Raw genomic sequence first — 22,865 nt, 5'->3', positions numbered from 1 at the left:
AAGACCAGGCTGCAAGCTCCAGCCAGCTGATGCTTGCCCAGGAAGACTGTAGTCTCAGAACTCATGCCAGCCTGGTGATAAGGCCTGCTGGTTGCCAGGTGCCCCTAAGGGACTGCTCCATGCTGTCTGCTTAACCTGAAGAACTCCACATTGAGGAAATAGCAAACCACAATATGAGGAGGGTTGTGGCCTGCTGCAGGAGCAGCCATGCTCCTCACTAATGCCTTCCTCTTCTCTCTGCACCCATTCCACGATTTGGGAACCTGCTCAGCAGGTCCCATGCTCTCATCAGCAATTTAGGTGGATGCTATGTGTCCAGGAATAACTGAAAACAACCTTTTGCTGCCTCGGTACCCAAACCAAGTAGCTGGGGCAAGAACTAGAGGTGGAGCTTCTTAATTATTAAAGCTTCAGTCCCACATAGTCTAACTGGCTTATAGGGTAGATTAAAGATTTTATCATTTATTAATTTTTTAGCAGTCCTGATGGGGCAGCAACTCAACTGTGCCCTGACAGGAGGGACACAGCTCCTTTTTTGGAGTTGCCCTAGCCATACATTAGCCAGCTAATGTATGAGATTCAAACACCCCGGACAAACACAAAGTGATTACTGAGTGCAAGCCCCAGCCCAGTCTGTAATGTGTTGCTGCCTTGTCACGGTTAGGTGACTTACTGTGATATCGCTCCATTTCTTATTCAGATTTTTCATTACTGCCACCAGTCCTGAAGGGGAAGTCCCATGAGCCGCTTTCTGCTTCTTTCACTCTCTTATACTGAGCCTTTGAAGGTACAGGGTCCCCAGCCTGACTTGTGTGTGTAGATGACTGCTTTTTCTTTATGCCTTTTTTTTTTTTTTTATATATATATTTGTAGGTATACTTGCTTTGGTTGGTTTGCTTGTTTTCTAACCGCTTCTGACTCTCACACTAAATGCATGCACTACTGGTTGGCTTAATATTTTGTAAACTTGATTTCTGAGGTGAAAATTTCTAACTAACGTTTTACCATTTTATTAAAAGATTGTTGGGCATACAGTATTCTGGAGTGGTCCTCTTAAGACCAGAGGTTGTCAACAGGCAGGCATCTTCCCTATGTAGCACACTGTGGGAATGCCTTCCTTTATGGTCCTCTTCAGCAAAGAGACCTGGATCCATGAGCTAGAGAGACAGCCATCTCCACTTCCATCCTACACAGTCCAACTTGGGGTTGAGAAGTACAGAAAAGACAAAAATTACAAAGCACAGAAATTACTGCTACTTTGGCTATTCAGATTTCCATTTTGAGTCCACCAAACACCACACAGACGTCACACAGCAGCGTGGTATCGAGCAGAACGCCCTGGGCTTGCCCTCCCCACAGCCTCGGGGTGCAATGTGTCGGCACCACACCACACTGAGGCTGATCAGCTCACACAGGTTCTCTGAGAATACAGGCGTGCAGCTTCCAGACCCCAGCATGGTGCATCTTCTCAAGGCTGCTCCATGCCTTGTGAGCATCCTGGCTTGTTTGGAGCCAGGGGGAGCATCCAAAATGCGTCATCGCCTTCAGTAGTGGAGGGAAACCAAAATGGCTTTTTGCACCCCACTAATGAAGGTGTAGGGGGAGCTGCCTTGGCCTCACGTAAACATCTTAGTGTGCCACTCTTTTATTATCAGATCAGCTCATTAGCAGCAGTGTGGGAGGTATTTGTGGAGGTTAACTGAAAGCACTGGGATCCTTTTGTCCTACCTTGCTCAGAGCAAGACAATGTAATGCGTTGCTGATGCCATTAATGGTGATAGTGGCCACAGAGCCTGTCCTGCTGCTGCACAGAACACTGGAGTAGGCAAGAAGCACAGGCAAGTACCACAGAGCAGGGAAAGACTCTACTCTTCAGCCGTTAGGATAATACAAATAATGTCGTAATTGCTGACATTGAGGGGTCTTTTGTGTTTGGACAGATGTTCAACACACATATACATACACATATTTTTAAAAACTTGGGCAGCTGGAGGATATCTGTCCATGGAGACATGTAAATATGCCTACGCAAAATGGGGTCCCTCCTGCACAGCTGGCTCCTGCTGCAGTGAGCTCCCGTGGTGTAAAAAGAAGAGAATTAAGAGCGTGCAGGGAGCTCATCTCCTGGGATTACTGCAATAAACATTTGGCATCACCAGTTCCCTGCAGTCACTAGGCACATCGTGGTAGGGCTCTGGCAATGTCTTTTTGACATACTGTTTGGTCCCATGTCTGTAAAGTTTTCTCTGGATATCAAAGAGCACTCCATTAAAGTACAAACTTTAGTTAAAAACAGATCAAAGTACGAGCTTCCTTAAATCCTAACCATCATTTGCACTTTTTACAGTTTGTTGGGGGTTTTTTTTAAGTGAAATTGCTCTTTCTCCTGTACAGGTCCCTCTGATGTGTTTTAAATTAGTTCATGTCTATGTATCTGCTAGCTGGCCCGGTTTAGTGACGGGACAGATGACTAAATATATGTTTTTACAGCTTCTTATAAATTAATAAGATTGCCAGATCCCCTGGGACCTTAGCAATCCATACATCACTGTATAGTCTATGACTTTATTGGTATTCTTGCTGCCTCACATCGGCTGCAAAAATGAGAGGATTTTTCTCAAATGGCCTTAAAGATTGAAGAAACAGATAATAAAAGACCTTTTAAAAACAGAAAAAAGTTTGAAATTTGCCAGCTATAAGTTCATCAAAACTTCTTTTGGCATCAGTCCCACACATAGTTTTAAGGCAGGACACAAGCATTCACAATTGGTCTGTTGTAGTGTTGGCACGTGCCCTCTCCTCTTCAACTCCACTTAGCCTCTGTAAGGAGAACTGCTCCACAGGAGTCTTGTTGGGTGGCTCTAGCACCTTCCCCAGGTGCCAGGGCAGTAGCTGTGCTGTGTAAGAGGGTGCTGAGTGATCCCCTGACACCCACCACAGGGGCACGTCCTCCGAGGCTTTGTGGCATGGCACCTACCATGATGATGATACAGGGGCCTGATATCCACAGATACATACTGTGCAAGGATCAGTCTGCTGTATGTTCCCCATGCCAAACACATGCGTGGCACTCCAGGGCAGACTGACTGCTCCCGAGTTCATAGCTGGGATTTTTCTGATCCTTACTTTGTTCCAAATTCATGTTTTAACGTGTTCAGCTCCCTGCAGAGAACAAGGTTTTGGGCCCAGAATGGGGAAAACAACAAAACAAAACAAAAACCTAAATTGTAACAACAGGCTTTTTTTTGGTGAGACTAGTTTTGGGCGAGTAAACAAAAAGATTACCCATAAAGGGAAAAAAAAATAAAATTCTCTTCTCAGCTGTATCATGAGACCCTGAATACATGGTAGGTGTCATGCGGCAAGATGCTGGAGGAGGTGGCCCTGTAATGAGTGCCAGAAATACAGGGACAGCTGTTCTGCTGGGCAGAAATTAAGGTTAAGAGGAGTATTTACCACTTTATCTTCCAAACAAAATTAGGAATTTTCCGAAGTCCAGTCTATGGATTAACTCGGTTTCAGTAGTTCTTTCTGCCATAAGAACCATGTAGAGAATTTCATTAGCTTTACAGCACTCAGTTACTGGTGTTGCAGCTCTGAATGCTGGTGAGGGGAGTGGAGGTGGTGGCAGAAACCCCCTGTCTTTGTAAAGAGGCAGACAGGGTTCCTATGGTAGGAGGCAAACAGGGCCCTTTTGTAGAAGCAGCTTCAGAAAAGACATAGAAATTTGGTCATCTCACAACACATGGGATCAGTAGAGCTGAGAATCTCTGAAGGAATATGTTTACCTGAGAAGGGAAAAATAATTATAGAAGATCAGATAGAAAGCCAAGAGGTCAGGACACAGGCTTCAAAGCACAGACAGGTTGCTAGAGCCAAGTTGTAGGAGACTCTCCCCGCAGGTATGTAGCAGGAAGCTAAACGACAAGCATTGGTTTATACTTTTTTTTTTTTTACACTTTTCCCTTCTTCTGTTTTTCTTCTCTTCGTCAGGCGGAGACAGCAGCAAATCGTATCTGCAAGGTGCTGGCAGTCAACCAAGAAAATGAACAGCTCATGGAAGACTACGAGAAACTGGCCAGTGATGTAGGTGTCCGTGGTGCTGTTGGTTTCTGGGTGGTGGTATGGGGAAAGGAACTGCATGTAATGCTGGTAGATAATCTTGGGGAGTGCTAAGGCCCACGTTTCCCTGGAAATTTTTTTTTCCCCTTCTAGCTTGAGAAAAATTAAGGATTGAACTTACCATAAAGGCAAGGGCAATCCACTTTAAAACAAAAAGCTTCCATAGAGTGGCATTGAGTTTCTCAGTTTATTAAGAGCAACTACAGAAATGCTGAAATGAAAGGTAAAATCAAGCTGGTTTAACTTGCATTCCTCAGGACTATACAACTTCATAACATCTTTCATAGAAATTGGATGCTGATATACTGGAGAAGTCAGGAATTGTATCAGAGAGAATGGAAGTTAGAGATAATTGAGGAAAGAAATATGCACTTGCTGATAGTTGGAAAGAATCTGTGTAAGGTACAAGCTGGAGGCTGCTTTGGTTAACTGAGGAGCGTGACAGACTGACAGCTGTGAAACTACAGAGTAACCAAACGTGGACTGGGGTATGTTTGTGGAAGATAAGTAGGGAGGAGAAGATGGAGAAGTGCAAACATAGACCTTGAGCTTGGTTTCAGCCTGGCCTCAAAAGCATAGGACACTTCTCCACTCACACTACGGACTTCCCATTGCATTAGCATTTTGCAGGCTCCCCAGACAGGCTTGCTAAGGAGGGCTATTCAAAGAGCAACACTGACTTCAGGGAAGCTAAAGTGGGAAAAGTGTAACTGGAGACTAGATTTGATTTCCCCTGTCAGACCCTTCTGGAGATGATATAATCTACAGCATCCTTTAGTTGTGCAACAGTCCAGCAAAACTCTAAGGCTTTAGCATAATCAGAGGACATAGTTTGGTCCTGGTTGTGCGAAAGCTATGCCTTAAGCATGTTGGATTGGCAGTGCTGCAACAAGCACTACTACTTAGTGTGGCAGGGAATGTGCTGCTCATTAAAAAAAAACCAAAGTACTTAAAAAAAAAAACTGGCAAACTTCTCTTTACAGGCCCTGCTGGTGGCAGAATCTTTCTGACAGCAAACATAAAAGTAAATGGTCCCTAATGAGATCAGAGCAACACCTGTAGTTTTAACAGAATTCTCATTTCAAGGCTTCTTGTCATTGCTCTCTCCAGCTGCTGGAGTGGATCCGTCGCACCATCCCTTGGCTGGAGAACCGGGCCCCAGAGAACACCATGCAAGCCATGCAGCAGAAACTGGAGGACTTTCGGGACTACCGTCGCCTGCACAAGCCCCCCAAGGTCCAAGAGAAGTGCCAACTTGAGATCAATTTCAACACCTTGCAGACCAAGCTGCGGCTCAGCAACAGGCCGGCCTTCATGCCTTCAGAAGGGAAGATGGTCTCGGTGAGTGGGGGCAACTGCTCGTATATGCCCCAAACATGCCTTAAAAGTGGGACTCCTTTTCTACTCGCGGATGGGCAGAGCATGCCCACCTTCAGGGTGGGCTACTCTGTGGTAGGAGCCCTACAGAATAGAGTTCAGTGAGGCCACGGTAAGAGAGGATCAAGGGAGCATTGCTTCCCTGTGTCTAAGCCAGACTCTGGGAGTCTTCACAAGTTGCATGCCTTTATGAAGAGATGTCTGGGTGCCCCTCTTTTTTTTCTAATTGAAAAATGGTTGAGTCTTGTTGAAGTTTCATGGGGGAAAGTGTTTTGAGAGGGACTCTTGTGCAGACAGGTATATCCTGACACTGCTGGTCCTGCTTATCTTAAGCGTGGCATTTCATCTCCCTGACCTGTCTGCAGAACCCTGTGAGATTAAAAGCTACATCCACTCCCTATGCCCAATTGGAGCCATGTAGCTCATGGACACTAATGCTGACATACATCTTCTCCCCCCCCCCAACTTTTAACCTGCCTTTCCTTCTTGTGCTTCTGTCTCTAGGATATAAACAATGCCTGGGGTGGCCTAGAGCAGGCTGAGAAGGGCTATGAGGAGTGGTTGTTGAATGAGATCCGGAGGCTAGAGAGGTTGGATCACCTGGCAGAGAAATTCCGGCAGAAGGCATCCATTCATGAGTCTTGGACAGATGGTAATGTTCCCTGTTGCCTGACATTGTGCTGTCTGTTATGTAGGGGGGAAGAGATGGAACACGCATAAGTCCTTCCATGAGGTTTTCCTCTCAAAAATGCTAGGTTCATTTCTTATTTTATTAGAAAATAATGCATGAAAATCAGCTTGATCTCTGTTCTGGCATTCCCCAACTGTTGCAAAGTGACAACTTCGGATAAAAAAGAGCTACAGAGAAGAGGAAAAGTTGCCCTACTGTAAATGCTACAGTTGGCATTTACAAGACCAGCATAGCCCAGTTTGCACATACCGAGAGAAGTCCAGTATAAACTGACAGTACTGGCTTGAGGTGCACTATGTGCCCTTCTCTGTTGTTAATGGCAAACTCACACTTTGTGGTTTGAAAGTGAGGATTTGGCATACCTAGGCCAACATGTGTGAGGGCAAGCCTTGAGCAGGGTGTGTGGAGTGGGGTAGATGCCCTTTTGAGGGCCCCTGGGGCTGCCTCAGTGGCAGGGAGCTGGCTTTGGGTCCTGCCCTTCATTCTCCTGTCCTTTGGCTCCCTCCCCAGGTAAGGAAGCAATGCTGCAGCAGAAGGATTACGAAACTGCTACACTCTCGGAGATAAAGGCCCTGCTGAAGAAACACGAGGCCTTTGAGAGCGACCTGGCTGCACACCAGGACCGCGTGGAACAGATTGCTGCTATTGCACAAGAGCTGAAGTACGGCACCCCGGAGCACGTCCCATCCTTGGGGCCAGAGAGCCTTAATCAGCTTTGCCCTTTGGAGAGCTATAAGTCAATCCCCATACAAAAATGTTGGGAAGTCCCAGTGTTTCCAAACAGTATCTAGGATACTGCTCTCCAGTATCCGGATGCACTAGAAGAGCAGGCCAGAAAACGGATGAGTTGTGGGTACTGATGAGGGGGCGGCAGTATCATATTCCCAAGCCAAGTTTCCATCCTCTTCCAGATCATTATGCTTCTGTAAACCCTTTCCTAAAGAGTCTGACCTGCCGCTGACGCCTGCTAGGTTTCAGAGTTGTAACACCATCATACTTTTCTAGGAACAGAAAGAAACAGCAGTGGGTAGCAGGCTGTCAGTTTGCTTTCTCTTGTCAAAAAACTTCCTCCTTGTTCTGGCAGGAAAAACATCTGCTGATGCTTGAGCCCATCGTGGCCCCTGCTGCCACCCTGGGCCCTTTGCCCCAGGGATACTGCACCACAGGGACTCCAGACGGTGCTTGCTTCAGGGTATCCTCACAGCAGCTCAGCTCCCTCCCTGCTTCCCCCAGCTGGGAAACCTTCACCTCCACTCCTTTTCCTGGAGTGGCGAGTGGCCCAGGTTACCAGGAGAAATGGGGTCTCCTCAGGCTGGGAGGTTCATCCCTCTGCAGCACAGGGAGAGAGATTTTGAAACACTGCATGTTTCTTGGCAAAAACAGCCTGAACAAATTGGCTTTGACTTTGTTTCCTATTTTAAAAATATTTACATATCACACTGGCCTATCTCAAGATAGTGTCTGGGCTAAGATCAGTACTCTTCGGCTGAAGGACTGTTTTTCTCTTAAAAGTCAGGATTATTGGATCAAGATCATTATCTCCTTTAACAACACAGATTTACAGAATTGCTCCCTTGTCCACTGGAGGATTGACCTTGGAGCAGGAGGAGAGTTCAAGGCAATCCCCCATGTCAGTAAGATTAAAGCCGAGGCTGGCTAGTCAGCAAGCATTAGCTGACCTGCCACTTCCCGAGCACGTGCTACGTGCCAGCCAGAGCAGCTGCAGCTCTAAGAGCAACAGGGAAGGACCAGGCCCTAAGCTGGGGGACAGGTGATTTCTTCCAAAGTGTGAGAACAGTGGGCTCTGCCATCCTTCCAAAAACAATTTTCCATCTCAGCAAAGAGGCCATGCTCTGAAAAACCATAGCTGAGCTCTTTTCTCCCCCAGAGATACACTGCCAGGGAGATGGAGAGGGTCTGGAAGAAGCTGCTGGGGCTGCCAGGCATGTCTGGGGGCATGGCATGTTCTCCTCCCCAGCAGCAGTGGTCCAGCATGGCCGCGTTACAAGCTAGGCTTTCAGAAGCAGTTCTTTCATCTGCTGTGCTGGCTCTGCAGCAAAGTAGATCGAGAAACTGATCTGGATTAAAAACCCAGCAAAGAAAAAGTTATTTTTAGCCAAAATCAGTTTCCTGACTAGTTTACCGCAAGGCTCCACCAGCAGTTGTGCCCACACACCTCAGGAGGCAATACAACGGTGGGAAGAAACAAGGCTGGGGGAGGCAAAAGGACACTGTTTAAACCTGCACTACTGCTTAGAGAAATGCTCATGGTCACTCAGCGGCCCAGCGAATTATTCTGCTTTCTCTTTTGAGGCTGACACTTCCCAGTTTGGCTGGTCTCCCTCTGCCTGCAGGGTTCTCCCTCTTTGTCCATATGCAGAACCAAGAGCACAAAGCAGTACAAGACCACAAGCTTTGGCTTACCCCCGGGCTCTCCTTTCCCCAGCCATACTCCTACCAGCCCGTCTTTCCTGAGTGCCAGCCTGTAGGCATCTCAGCAAAGCCCTCTCAGGCATGTAGGAGAGAAACCTACACTGTAATTCTGGGATTATCCTAAATAAATAAATGGATTTTGTAATTTAGCTATTCTTTGCCACCCATACTATGCAACCCTTGGAATGATCTCAACCAGTTTCTTTGCATTCAGAGTAAAAACTTTGCTGCCCGTTCCGCTGTACAAGACGCAGGTAGATAGCCTGTTAGATGTTCTTAAGGAGAATACAGGGGCATACTGCCCTGCTCATAATCTGCTTGTTCCCAGCTTGAATAAAAGTCTATACTCCCCCCAGTGTCAGGTTATTCCCATCAGGCAGCCAGCACCAGTGTTTGTTGAGGCATTGGGTGGTGGTTGTTTTTCTTCCTGTTCTGTGCTGTTTGATGTACCATAACATACAGTGTTTCCAAAACTAGATACTGCTGTTTTCCTGGCTCGCTTTACTTGCAGAGACCATAAACTTTTTGTTTGAATCTGTCCCCAAGGCTGATGAAGTTTTCTAACAGGTTTCTCTTGCTTCTCCAAAATGTTTTAATTTGACTTCTTGTCCTTTTTTTCCCCACCCCTCATAGTGAGCTGGACTATTACGACTCTCCCAGTGTCAATGCCAGGTGCCAGAAGATCTGTGATCAGTGGGATAATCTGGGTGCCCTAACCCAGAAACGTAGAGAAGCCTTGGAGGTGAGACATGTTACAAGCTGGACCTTTGGGATTATGTGGGTAGGTCATTTGTGGGAAACAAGCTGCAGCGGGCACGAGCAACCAATTTCAGCTCTTTTGTGCACTCCTAGAACATCTCAGACTGTAAGCACGGGCTACATTTCAGTATATTTAGCCAGTTTTTCGCTTTCCGGCCCAATTATGCCATTCATTCGCTCAGGCTATTGGTTTATTTCTACTTCTATGTGTTTTACAATTTCATTCTGCTTGAAAAGACTGTCCTTGTTTTGTTTTATTTCAAAGGATCCTCAGATTTTTCCTTCAGAGGAAAAATCCATCCTGTGTGTAATCTCTTAACAGCAGAGAGGCTTTTACTGTAGCGCCATCCTGAGAGCACCAAGGAGGTCTGAAAGGAAGGAGCAGCTCTGACAACCCACATATTTATGTGATTATTCTTCTCTAACCTTCTTTCCTGATTTTATTTCCCTTTTTGTGCGTGCCCAGAGAACAGAGAAGCTACTGGAAACAATTGACCAGTTGTATCTGGAATATGCCAAACGAGCTGCCCCTTTCAATAACTGGATGGAAGGGGCCATGGAGGACCTGCAGGACACGTTCATTGTTCACACCATCGAGGAGATCCAGGTACAGAGTAGTCATTTGCACCAGTCAGCTGGGATAGAGAGAAGTTGGGGGTCTCCTGGGTTCCTAGTGGTGCTGAGTTTGTAGGTCACATTTTGTTGTTTCTGCTCTACTGAGTAAGCCTTAGCAAGAGGATCAAACAGGAGTGTTTTTCCTTGATTTTCTCAATCTGAATAGGTGTGAAACATGCTCACACTACCCTAGCTGGACACAAAGAACTGAAAGCAGATTTTTCAGTGTAACTCCAGAGTCTTATTAATGAAAGCCTGAAAATTGAGACTCCTTTAGGGTCTTGTGGGGTTTTTTTTTAACCTATGTGAGCAAAGCTTAGTGCTGCTCACAGGTTCTGCAAATCAGTTGTCCCATGTAATGTCATGTCAAGGTTACTTGGCCCTACATGATTAGGGTGTGCCATGAGGGCAGTTGTTGAGCTGCCATCTGGGTTTCAGTGCTCAGCACAAGAAAAATCAGAATTGTCTGCTTTGGTGGTGGACTGCTATTTGAAGTGAAAGTCTTGTTGCCTCCTGCAAGGCAACAGAGACAGTATCTCAGTTTTCCCCCATCTGAAAGGGTATTACAAAAGCAACTTGAGGTATCTACAGGGAATTTTCCGACCTTTGACAGCAGGAATTGCTCTTCCCTGGGTTGCAGTGGGGACTTCTGTTTCTGCTTGATGGGCTCATGAAAAGAATACAAGTCAGCACTTTGCAGGAATGGCTGACAACAAGGTGGCCATCAGTGAGGCAGCAAATGGGAGACCAAGACGGAACATTCTGCAGCTGGGGGGGCAGAGGGCTAGTGAAATAGCCCTAACCTCTTATCAGCTGTTACTGAGCTGCTGCTTGCTTCTTCCACCCTTCCCTCCAGAACAAAGGGGTTCATTAAGTCTTTCATTATGCAGAACAAATCTGAACAGCATTTCAACACTTCCATCATCTCTTTGTGAGTGTTTGCAGTATCTTTCCCAGCCCCCCAGACTTGCATTACATCTCTATGGCCACTGCAGCAGCTGCAAAGTAATGAGTCACCATGTAAAGAAGCAATTCTACAAAAAGTAGTTGCAGTGTGTGTGTGTATTGTAAGAGAGTGGTCGATCATGCAGTTTACTTTCATTCCCTCTTCTGTCCACGTTGTTCCTTCAATTATCCCTGCATATGCCTCTCTGTCCCCCATTTGTTTTGCCATCTCTTTCCCTGCGTTTCCTTCCCTAGTCTTGATCTTCCAGGCTTCTGCGATGAAGTACTTTAAAGGCCTGTAGAAGCAGTGGGAGATGAGCCAGGACCAACTGGCTTGTCAGCTGTCCACACACCACCAGCAAGCGTGCCCCACCGTCGGTCCTTGGAGCACAGTCTGGGCACCGCAGCAAGACGGGGAACAGAAAGGGCCTGTTGTGTTCAGGGAGAAGGAGCTGCTTTTCAGCAGCAGGAGCATATGTTGCCTGTGCGGGTTTGCTGTTGGCTGGAAGACCTTCACCTAGTTCCTCTGATCAGACTGAATCTGACTCTTATTATTCATCTGGAGTTACCTTAGGTGTAGAATTAGTACATACCCAGTAGGAGAACTAGAATACGGTGCGTTTACGCTAGTGAGGCATGACTGCTTTCAGGTAATGCTAGTAGTCAGATCTTCTTCCCAAAGGGGCTGACAGTCACTGGACAGTGTTGGAGAAATAGTTCCCCTCAAATTAGGAGCCAAAATTATTCCACCATTCTGGGGGATGTGATCTTGGTCGCTGGTCAACATGGGATAAAAACAGAGGGAAAAACAGACTTCACATCATTTGATTACTTTAAATAGCCTCTTTAGTGGTGCTGAGAGAACCTGAAAAGTGTATGAGAGTAGCCTTGTATCCTGGGAATGTGTAAGCTTTTGCAGTCACTTCTGCAGGGATACATTTGCTGAAGAGGCTATTCAGTGACTAATGCTCTTACCTTCCCTTTGCTGCTGTCCTCCTTCTGCAGGGATTGACCACAGCCCATGAACAGTTCAAAGCCACTTTGCCAGATGCCGACAAGGAGCGACAGGCCATTCTGGGAATCCACAATGAAGTCTCAAAGATTGTCCAGACATACCATGTCAACATGGCAGGAACGAATCCTTACACTACGATCACCCCACACGAGATCAATGGCAAATGGGAACATGTGAGTTCTTTCCAGCCTTACAAGTTAGAGTGGGAAGACACCACTGCTCCATTACTGGGGCCCCAACAAGTGGATTATTTACTTTTCAGTCACCCTCTCGTGCTTACTGCTCAGCTTTTTTTTTTTTTTTTTGTGATTTGTTTTTTGGCTCAATTGCCATGTGCTTGAAAAGTGGAAGACATCTTTCATATAAATGCCTAAGTGGTGTCAGAACCCTTTTAGTTGCTATTTTTATAATGAAAGATGCTAAATTAAAAGCTTTGAGTTTTTCAGTCCTTGGTTGACCTGACAAGCAAGTGAGTATGGCATGTGAGTCAGTATCCTTTTTCACCATTCAACCCTTCAGGTGTTTTATCTCCGCAGCCAAGTAGCCTTCCCTTGCTGTAATCCTAAAAGATCAGCTACTCTCCAGACCAGCTGTGCTGATGGTTCTTACTGCCAAATGAGATCACCAAAGTGAGATCTGAACAGGGTCCTGCGGTTCAGTTAACATGAGCCACCAAAAACCCAAGTAGTGAATGGAAGATTCTCCTGGTCTTCCATGGCCTGAGATGAATTTGCCGTGTGCAACCTACAGTAGACAGGATTCATATTCCATGAGCCTTCCCACTGTGTCCTAAACCGTATGACTGCTTTTTTCCAGTGCAAACACCCACTCCTCCCTTCCTCGCGGCAATTTCTACACTTACTCTGCCTGTGCCTTTGTGTGTATAACCTGTGCCTTGTTACTCTTTGCTGTAGGTGAGGCAACTGGTTCCCAGAAGGGATCAAGCCCTGATGGAAGAACATGCTCGCCAGCAGCAAAATGAACGGCTTCGTAAGCAGTTTGGCGCGCAGGCCAATGTCATCGGACCCTGGATCCAGACCAAGATGGAGGTAGAGCTTTGCTCATTTTGAAACAGTCTGTTTCCCTCTGTGATCTTCACTGATTTGCTTATCCGTGGTCTTTCTTGAGCACCGCCCACTGTCATTCTTCCTTCAGGTTACAGCAAAAGAAACTTTAATAGAAAATATGGAGAATCCCAAGATTGATATTGGTTACTGAAGTGCTAGTACTTTACTTCCCCTAACTCTTTAGTATGGAGACAAAAAACATGACTTAAAATAGGGAGCAATGGTATTTCAATAGAGTTGTGTTAATATGCAGCAAGCTAAAGACCCTACCTCAGAAGCATATTTTGTGTAATTGCTTTCACAGCAGTAGTTTTGATAGACATGACAAAATAAATACAATTAGCGTATCAAACATCAGCAGAGGAGACATATTTTTAAGGGAGATCTTCTCTCTTTAGGTAAGATTTGAGTTAAAGTAATTGAAGTTGATGAAATGGAAAAATACGAAGCTATTACTGATGGCAGGAGCTGTAAAGAAGGGAGCAATTACAGAAATATGTCTTTATGAAGGGACTCAGTGGCAGACGGTACATCAGAAAAAGATCTGGCTTTATACATCACTAGCTTATGGACTGCAGTTTCCTATTTTTTATATCCTTGTATTAGACACATCTCATGTGACTCACCTCACTTGGAAAATATTCAGGGCTCTGCTAAAATTTTTGCTGACACTGTCTCGGTTCATTTAAAGTAACTGCTCCACGAGATTTTTTGAATCATCATCCTGTGTGAGCATGAAATAGCTGCAATAAATGTCAAGCATGTTGAGGCTCGTCCTCTAACTCCTTTGGCTTTGCTAATGCAGGAGATTGGCCGCATTTCAATAGAGATGCATGGGACCCTGGAGGACCAGCTCAACCACTTGCGGCAGTATGAGAAGAGCATTGTGAATTACAAACCAAAGATTGACCAGTTGGAAGGAGACCACCAACAGATCCAGGAAGCTCTTATCTTTGACAACAAGCACACCAACTACACTATGGAGGTAAAGCAAGTTTTGGAGGCAGTTCAGCCAGCCTCATCTGCTGTGGCCAGTTAGCATCAGCCACGTCTAGCTCTGGCAGCGTGCTGGGGTTCTCAGGAGAATGGAGAGTTTGACAATGTGGCCAAGCATGCAACAACATGTTGCTGAATTTTTTTTTATTTTTTTTTTTTGCCTTGCTGTACTTGATGCCAACCCATTCCAACGTACTTCCAAATATAGACAATAGAAATAACCTGAATGAGATCAACAGTATTGCTTGAAAAACTGGCTGATCTCATTTTTCCTGCCACCCAGTTGTGGCAGTCTGTTAGCTGGGATTTGAAAGACCAGGGGAGTGCTAGTAATTTTGAGCTGCCACAGCCTGGCAAAAGAAAAAAGTCCAACAAAAGCTTTTTAAAATTGGAGTCTGGCTTTCCGTTGACAACGTGAGGTTTCTTGGAAGCAATCTGAGTTCAACATGAGTCCAGCAGAACACAGACGGGCTTTGAGACTTGTCTTTTGGTTTTTCGCCAGCTCTCCATTATGCAACAGCAGAGGCAGTGGAGCACCAGTGTCTTCCAAGGACTGTGGTTTATTTATTTTCTTGGTAAGGAGAGTTTTCTGCCCAACTAAGTCCTAGAAGCACTGGGTTTAATTCTCATTTGTGTTAAAGGCCCCAGTATGTTGCTCTGACAAGGCAAAGGAACTTTGCAATAGGACCAAGAGTTTCTTAAGATGAGCAATTGGCCTTTTCAGTATTCTTTCAGTCAAAATTCAGATTGTGAACATCTGGTTGGCTCACACTGCAGATGAGAAGGAAGCTTTTCTGAGCAAAAAGACTTCTCCTGCCTTGGCCACCAGGATCATTTAATTTGCAACAAGTAGCACATCCACTCCACTGGTCACAGAAGTGGAAGAGCTATGTTTTGATTTTAAAATTGTCCTGTCCTCTTTTTCCAGCATATCCGAGTGGGCTGGGAGCAGTTACTAACAACAATTGCTCGAACCATCAACGAAGTGGAAAACCAGATTCTGACCCGTGATGCCAAAGGAATCAGCCAGGAACAAATGAACGAGTTCCGGGCTTCTTTCAACCATTTCGACAGGGTAAGTCAGTGCTGACTGCAGCTTGGTAAGCTACAAGCTTCCACATAGACTGTGTGGTGCAATAAAAAACAAACAGTCACTGTGATAAAACTAGAACAATATGTTTCATTCTTAAAAATGCCACTTCTGTGGAGCAGTCATTTCTGTGAAGACTGCTAGGTGATCATTAGGCTGACAGGAGAAGTATATCTTCACAGGAAATTGCTGAGTTTCCTGATAAAGCTAAAGTACGGAAAAGTTTGAAGGCTTATTTTGGAAATTAGACTTTTACCCCATCTTCTCTGGAAAGCAGATTATTATCTTGATTTATAAAATTCTTCGGAGCAGCCATCCTCCACCCTAACACGGCATCGCATAAACCTGTACTGAAGAAACCAGCATTGCTCGTGTGGAGCAAACAGGAGGATCTATACACACCGTGGCATTGCATGACGTAAATAACCCTGGTGTAAAGCCTGCCTTGCCTTACTGTGGAAATACATGCCAAGGCACTCATGGGTGCCATAAGAGGAATTCCTTAAAAGAAATTCTCCTCCCCTCAATTTGCCAGCCAGCCTCCAGCCCAAATCGCAAAGGTGTCGTGAAGGGAAAGAGAGACAGCAACCCAAGCCTGAAACTGGCTCTGTTATCAACACCTTCAGTGTTGGCTGGAAGTCCCTGAGCAGCCTACAGAGATGCTGTCTCAGTGCAGCAAACACAGGTTGCTCTCCACCACTTGCTGCAGCAGCCAGGCTGTTTGAAAGGTCTCCAGAGAATGGGGCTGCAGCCTGCCCTCAGAGATTGGCAATACTTTTAGATTGCTGAACACTGGCTATTTCAGACTTTCTCTAGCAGCCTGAGAAGAACTAAGCCCATGGCTTCTTTTCTTTGCAGAGGGACCAATAACGCCCTGTAGATTTTATATTTTGGCCTTCATATTGTTTGCCCCTCCCTCTACAACAGTCTGAATGATAATGCAGAAAGAACATGGGTTTTCCATCTCCAGCTGTGTATTTGATTTATGAAGGCTTAATGCTGACTTTAAAATGTGATCTTTTTGGAAAGGAAAGTCACTTGGAAGTGGCCCCACCATCCTGTTTGTAGTTTCTTTGATCTGGCCAGAGATGGTGGTGGCAGGCAGGGGCTCTTCAGTGCTTCAGTGCTTGTCCTGAGCTAAAATTCGGGGGGTTGGATGGGGATGTACAGTTCCTATGGTAGCTTGTGTATAGTTTGATGGGTAGATCCAAACACTGGGGGAGTGGGGAATGAGCAAAGGGGAAAGCAGCTGCCAAGCCACACTGTGCTGCGCTGTACAGCAGTGCTGTCTGCAGAGCTGAGCACTTGAAATAGCTTTACCGGTCAAAGCTCCACCTCATGTGCAGGTGAAAATACAGCCGTAACACTGCTCCCCTGAGCTTCAGCTGGTTTTCCTTGTCTGTTCCTGGGATGCCCTGACAGCTAAGCTTCCTCGGGTGTGTTGCCAAACATACCTGCCCTCACCTATTCCTTTAGTGGGACTTTTGACTAGAAGATTAAGGTAATGCTTCCCACTGCCTCTGCCTGCTTACCTGCACTCGAGTTACTAGTGAAACACAGGGCTTCTGGCACAAGCAGTGATGCAAGTAATTCACTTGGGAGGTGGAGATCTTGAGGCTTCTGAGCATCAACTGTTTTTGTCATTCAAATGCTCTCAAGATGTGACGAGCTCTCTGAGAAGGAACTGTTCCAAGAGCATTTTTAGCACATCCTGAAATGTCATTGTGATATCTAATGTTGTGCACTTTTTATTTTTCTTCCCCGTCTTTCCATCTGCATGTCATTCTTCCTCTCCCTCTCTCCTCACCCACTGCATGGTGCACCCCTTTGTTGTCCTTCCACCTCCCTTTGATCTCCTCTGTGTCTCCCTTCCTTCTGCCCCACACCATCACCCCACTGGCACTGCATGTCCTGCTGCCTGGCACACTGCATAACCAGGACCACTCCGGCACACTTGGCCCTGAGGAATTCAAAGCCTGTCTCATCAGCTTGGGTTACGATATTGGAAACGATGCACAGGTACTGAATGCTAGTGGTGAACATAGCCAGATATTAAACTGTGAAAAAATAACAGTTTTTTCCTTTCTTTTCTTGTTTGTCTTAATCCATCTGTCATTGCTGTTCTTGTGTTTGACTATATATATATATATGTATCTCACTTTTCCGTACTGCTTCCTCTCTAAATGTACTTTGGTATCTATGCCTTCTTAATTCCCTAATTGTTTGTCTTGGGAGAATTCCTTTATGTCTTCAAACCACTCCATTTACTTCTACGTCACTTAACACCTTTTCTTGTCCATCCGTCAATCTGCCTTCTTCCTGTCTTCATTCCTTTTTTTTGTCATCAATATGTTCCTTTTGTGTAAACTATTCCATGTCCAAAACCACCTTTACTTCTTCATGGTTTCACAAACTGCCTTTCCTCTATTGTTTTTGATTGTCCTGTAAATCCTTCCTTCTATCTCGTCCCCCCTGAAATTCATTCCGTGTGATGTCTCCTGTGGGTTCATTTCTCCCTGGACCGGTCTCCCTTTTCTCTCTTGGCTTTTTCCATCTTTGCGTCATTCCCTGTAGAAGAAGACTGGTATGATGGATTGTGAAGATTTCCGAGCCTGCCTTATCTCCATGGGTTACAATATGGTAATGTAGAGCCCTCTGTCACTCCTGTTCAAAGTGATTCTTGTAGGCACCTTCAAAAGTAAAGGGAGAATGTGTAGTGAATCAAGGTAAATACAGCTTTATTTTCCAGAATTACCGGCAATGGATGTTAAATCTAGTATTAGTTGTACATGTAAAAGTCTTGTCTCACAGCAGTAGCTGAAAGTTAAAAAATGGAAATCATTGTCTAATTCCTGTGTATTTCAAATAAGAGTTATATTTATCAAACTGTTAAGCTACAAGTGGAAGAAACAGTAAACATTCTCTTACCAGTACTGGCTCTGCACAGCACACACCCCCTCCCCAGCCCTAAGTATCAGCTGAACTCATTTGGAAATATCATAGCCTGATCTCTGAATACATTCAAACGCCGCTCCTTTATTCCTACTATTTATTTCACATCTCTCTTCCTGTACATGTAAGTAAGTTCAAGTTCCAGTCATCCTCCCTGTAGCTTTTCCTTCACCAGAGTACCTGCATATTCAGAACATGTGGCACCTCAAGAGGCTCGATAACTGATGGGAAGAGCTTCACCAAAGACTGACACTCATCAAAGAGCAGAAGAGCGTAGTGCTAAAATATTCAGCTGTACTCTCGGTATCTTTGCTCCTGATGTCAGGCAAAGCGGTGTTTATTCATCTTACTTATCAGCCCAGCGTAAATACAGACTCTTTAGTGTAGTGTGCCAAGCCACAGTAACATTTGATTAGGTACCTTAATTACTCTTGAAGGTATATTGTTCTAGATGTGTTAGAACAGCCTGTTCCCAGGAGATGACTCAGCTCTGCTCTCCTCTCCTCCTTACCTGGGAGGAAGGAGTCCCAGAGATGAGAACAGATGCTGCTCTTCTGTTTATATGCAAAAAAAGATTGCAGAAAACTACACTACAAGGTTTTGGCTTCTGTAGCAACCTTCTCTGTAGGATCTGCCCTGGTAGGGCTACTTCCCTGGGCCACTCCAGGTATGCAAGGCCTTCTTTCCAAAGTCTGTCTAGGAAAGGTGAACCAGATATTTCTTCTGGTGGTTTCTCTTCTGACAGTTGAAGAGAACTGTAAAAGTTCTTGTTTAGTAAATGAAAGTAAAAGGATTTGAGGAATGCAGATCTTACAGACACCTAGCACAACATATATTACAGAGAAATGTGCACCTTCCCCTGGAGTTTGTGTGATGTTGTTCACTGATAGGAGCATTATCCTAGAGCTAGGAGGAGCTGGATGTTACCCTAGGGCAGAGCTGAGAATATTCTATTCCAAAGGACAGATGTGTGGGAAGCATTTGTACATAACAGCAAGCTAAAACAGAGTATCCTGATTAAAAAAAAAACAGAAGTGTTTTCTATTTGGCTTTGTTTTTCTAGCTGTGAGATGTGCTGCTGAACAGTTCCTCCCTGCTTTCGGAGCACTGCTGCCCCAATGCCCAGGCTTACGTGACTCTCTTGTTCTGCAGGGAGAGGCAGAGTTTGCCCGCATTATGAGCATCGTTGACCCGAACCGCTTGGGTGTAGTGACCTTCCAGGCCTTCATCGACTTCATGTCCCGGGAAACAGCAGATACAGATACTGCTGACCAGGTTATGGCTTCCTTCAAGATCCTGGCTGGAGATAAGGTGAGGCTCCACACCTTTCTTTCCTGCAATTGCCAGGCTCCTGCTTTCCTTTTCCTCTTGCCTCCAAGAGAAAGTGTGGAAGGTGTTTTCACAGGAGGGCTGTGCCCTGCTGGAGGAGTGTGAGGCCTAAGTAGGGGTTAACGAGCAGCCTGCCAAGGCACTTGGAAGTCCTGTTCAGCTGTCAGTCAGAACTATGCTGCCCACTCTTGCTTTAAAAATTTAATTAAGAGCTTGGTCGTGATTTGTTATTTAAAAATGTGTGAACAAATTCAACAGATGATTCTTGGCTGGTCTTGAAAAACTATTAGTTACTGACAGCTGTAAACTGGAGATGGTCTTTCTCAGACATGCATGTGTCACTATCCGTTGTTACACAATCAATAGTAGATTTTCATTGAGGGTAGGCTGTGTCTGCAAGAGGAGTGTCTTTTAATCACAGAAATTAATGGAAAGTAGGAAAACTCACAGGATAGTACTAAACGCATTAATTTTCTAAATTTGCATCATCAGCGGAACCAGCTGATAAAAAAACCTATGTAATCTTAGTTTTCTTATATAACAATCCCCACTAATCTTTTATGTAATTGAGCAAATAATGTGTACATGTAATATTAATATATCGCTATATTTGCTAATGATTTTATTCATCTCACTTGAAATGTGGGATACCATTTCTCAGATGGTAATGAGTTACCCTTAAATCCAGTACTGGTTTGCATGGTTCACTAATAACCTTTTGGTAATCTGTAACGCAGAAACCCATGAGAGCCATCCTTTAGGCATCTGCCTGACTGAAGCCCATCCTATTGTCTTTCAAGGTCTGAAAATTCCACATTATTCAGACAAGCTAATCACTGAATAAATAGGTACTTTTGGATACAGTAATGCTTATTAACTCGTTTACTCTGTACAGTATGTTAAATATACTTGTCAGTGTTGAATATGCTCTAGTGACTATAACGTGAATCAGGCAGTATTTCATTATGAAGAAAAATACCTCTTATTCACACCAATCGTTAAACTGAATGGGGGGGGGGGAGAATAAAAACTCACAGGAGAGAGAGGGGTGTGAAACCTGAACCATTATTTAGATGACTGCAAATGCCTATGAGTCAGTCGGCTCAGGACAACATACTGGTTAGCAAACAGGCAGCTACTGTTACCTCCTGCGTGGAGAGAAGCCAGCCTACCTCAGCTCGGCCGGTCTCCAGAGGCTGAATTTACATAAGCAGTTTTGCTTGCTTATTAAAAATGCCTGCTGTGAAAGGCAAGGATTGTTGGGGGAACTGTGGAAGCCGTACAAAGTGCTGGCTTGTCTGCTGCCTGCGTTGCTGCCACCAGCCAGAGCTGGTGGGGATGGCTCCTGTCTTCCCTCTGAAGAGTGGGAACAGCAACTCCCAAGCAGCACCAGCAGCTGTTACCTCCTGCCAGTGAGCGACAGGATCCAAATGAAATTCCTTCTTCCTCCCGTTTGCTTTCGGCAGGACCTCCACTGTTAACAGGAAGGCGCAGTGTTTCACTGATAATTTACCTTGCTTATCTCTAGGTCTTTTCTTTAGGTGTGCCAGCATCTTCTCTCCTACAAAAACAACCTTTCTCTCCCCGTTGTAACAACTTTTTGTTGGGCGAAGTAGGGGGAGTGATTGCATTTCCTCCCGAGGCAGAGAGCTCCCTGGGTGGGCGCACAGTGCCAGTCTAGTTGCTGGATCCTCTCCTTGACTGTTGTCTTCTGCTCTGGATGGGCGAGGGGCGGTTGTCCCTCTGAGGAAGGTCAGTTTGTTGAAAGTAACGATGGCCTTATCTGTTTGTCCTCGTTGCAGAACTACATCACTGTGGATGAGTTGCGGCGGGAGCTGCCTCCTGACCAGGCGGAGTATTGCATTGCTAGAATGGCACCCTACACCGGCCGCGATGCTGTACCCGGGGCCCTGGACTACATGTCCTTCTCCACGGCACTCTACGGCGAAAGTGACCTTTAACTTTTTTTCTGTCCCACCACACGCTCCCTCCCCTCTCCCCCGTCCCACACGCCCTTCTTTCTCTTTGCAAAGCAGCCTCTGCTCCGCTCTTTTTTTGTGTTTCCCTGTTTTGCTTCAGATAACAGATCACATTTTTAAGTGGGGGGGAGGGGGGGGAGGGACATTGACATGGCACCACCTACCTTGCCCTTGAAATGACAGTTTACAAAATTATTTTGTGCAAAAAAAGTTACGTTTTAAAAAAAAAAAAACAGACATATTTTATTATAGAAAAGGGTATTTTTCTCCACCAGATCGAAACTTAAAAAGAACATGTTAAAATATTGCACCAAATATTTTTTGTTGTGACATAGAAGGTCGAGCACAATGTTACATTCCATCCTTTCCAAAAAAGAACCAAACAACAGCAAAACACCACTTGTTCTGTTAACTTTTACATTTGCGTATGTCTCTTTTATCACGTTTATCTTGGGAGGGGGGAAGGCACACAAGCGCATGTGTTTGCTGGTTCACTCATTTCATGAAAATATTTTATGATAAACTTTTGAAATTGCTGTGTTTTCTAGGGAAAAAAATAATGTACACAGCTCATGTTTTCATATTTAATTAAAAAATACAATATGCCTCCTATGTTTATCAGTGCACAACTTTTTTTGTTGCTGAGAGTTGTCTGGTTTCAGACCATGAAGCTTGAGAGTTGATAACTTTGATATTGCTTGTCACAAACCATATTAAAAACTTCTTGTGATAACAACTCTAGACTTTATTCATTTGTATAGTAAAACTGTTTAATCCTATGTAGTTAAAACAAAAAACACAACAGAGAGAATCAAAAATTAATGTGTTTTTTTAATTGAAATTACAATACTTTAAAGGTAATCTGTCCTCACCCTTAACCTTTTCATTCTTGTTGAATGATGTTGGAATTTTCACAGCTTTCTGACCCCTTTAATGACTTGTGTAATTTTTAACCATCCCTGATACACCCACATCTCTAGGAATAACATTCTTGTTATTCCTTAAAAAACAGCACATAATTAGTTACTAGAGCTATACAAACAAATACTGTATTTTAACCGTCTATGAAAAATTCCCCCACTGTTCCCATGCTCAGCATCGAATATCTCACTGCTTTTGAGAGCACATCTTCTGATGTCACAAATTCTTCCAGAGACCTCGAGGCTGTCTTTGTGTTGGACAGGCAAAAGAAACCAGCTTTCAGATCAGCTCCTTTGGGAGCTTTAATAAATCATAAAGTATACACACACGCACACACATGCCTGAAAATCAGCAAAGGGAAGCAGCTAATCCCTTCCCAGCCATCTCATATTCCAGGTGCATTTCCTGCCATCCCACAACTTTTTTGAGGAAAATGGAGTTAGAAGCAAAAATATTCATTAGTGCTTCATGGTGTGTTTCAAGTGTTTTTTAGGTAAAACCACATACTCTGCAGTCCCGAAAGCAGTTTTTATTTTGCAGTAACAACTGCGGGCGTGGAGAATTCATGCACAGG

At 44.8% G+C, this 22,865-nt stretch overlaps 1 protein-coding gene across 7 annotated transcripts in view; it reads left to right on the top strand.

Moving 5' to 3' along the window:
- Window positions 1-22,106, top strand: part of ACTN1 (actinin, alpha 1) — a 46,696-nt gene extending 24,590 nt beyond the window's left edge. The window contains exons 8-21 of one of the 7 annotated variants that reach the window (XM_014941861.1): window positions 3,994-4,086; window positions 5,233-5,463; window positions 6,004-6,151; window positions 6,701-6,851; window positions 9,257-9,365; window positions 9,849-9,989; window positions 11,948-12,130; window positions 12,872-13,006; window positions 13,830-14,009; window positions 14,949-15,095; window positions 17,049-17,129; window positions 17,685-17,750; window positions 19,215-19,373; window positions 21,194-22,106. In XM_014941861.1, coding sequence (XP_014797347.1) covers window positions 3,994-4,086; window positions 5,233-5,463; window positions 6,004-6,151; window positions 6,701-6,851; window positions 9,257-9,365; window positions 9,849-9,989; window positions 11,948-12,130; window positions 12,872-13,006; window positions 13,830-14,009; window positions 14,949-15,095; window positions 17,049-17,129; window positions 17,685-17,750; window positions 19,215-19,373; window positions 21,194-21,352 — 1,983 coding nt within the window. In that variant the 3' untranslated portion in view covers window positions 21,353-22,106. The remainder of the gene's footprint in view (window positions 1-3,993; window positions 4,087-5,232; window positions 5,464-6,003; window positions 6,152-6,700; window positions 6,852-9,256; window positions 9,366-9,848; window positions 9,990-11,947; window positions 12,131-12,871; window positions 13,007-13,829; window positions 14,010-14,948; window positions 15,096-17,048; window positions 17,130-17,684; window positions 17,751-19,214; window positions 19,374-21,193) is intronic. The other 6 variants (XM_014941856.1, XM_014941862.1, XM_014941855.1 and 3 more) reach the window with 6 other exon arrangements.
- Window positions 22,107-22,865: the final 759 nt, after the last annotated feature.

The sequence above is a fragment of the Calidris pugnax genome, unplaced genomic scaffold (genome assembly GCF_001431845.1).
Source record: "Calidris pugnax isolate Ruff unplaced genomic scaffold, ASM143184v1 scaffold56, whole genome shotgun sequence".
NCBI lineage: Eukaryota > Metazoa > Chordata > Aves > Charadriiformes > Scolopacidae > Calidris > Calidris pugnax.
Note: the sequence above shows the minus strand (reverse complement) of the source record. Positions and strands in the feature narration are given on the sequence as shown.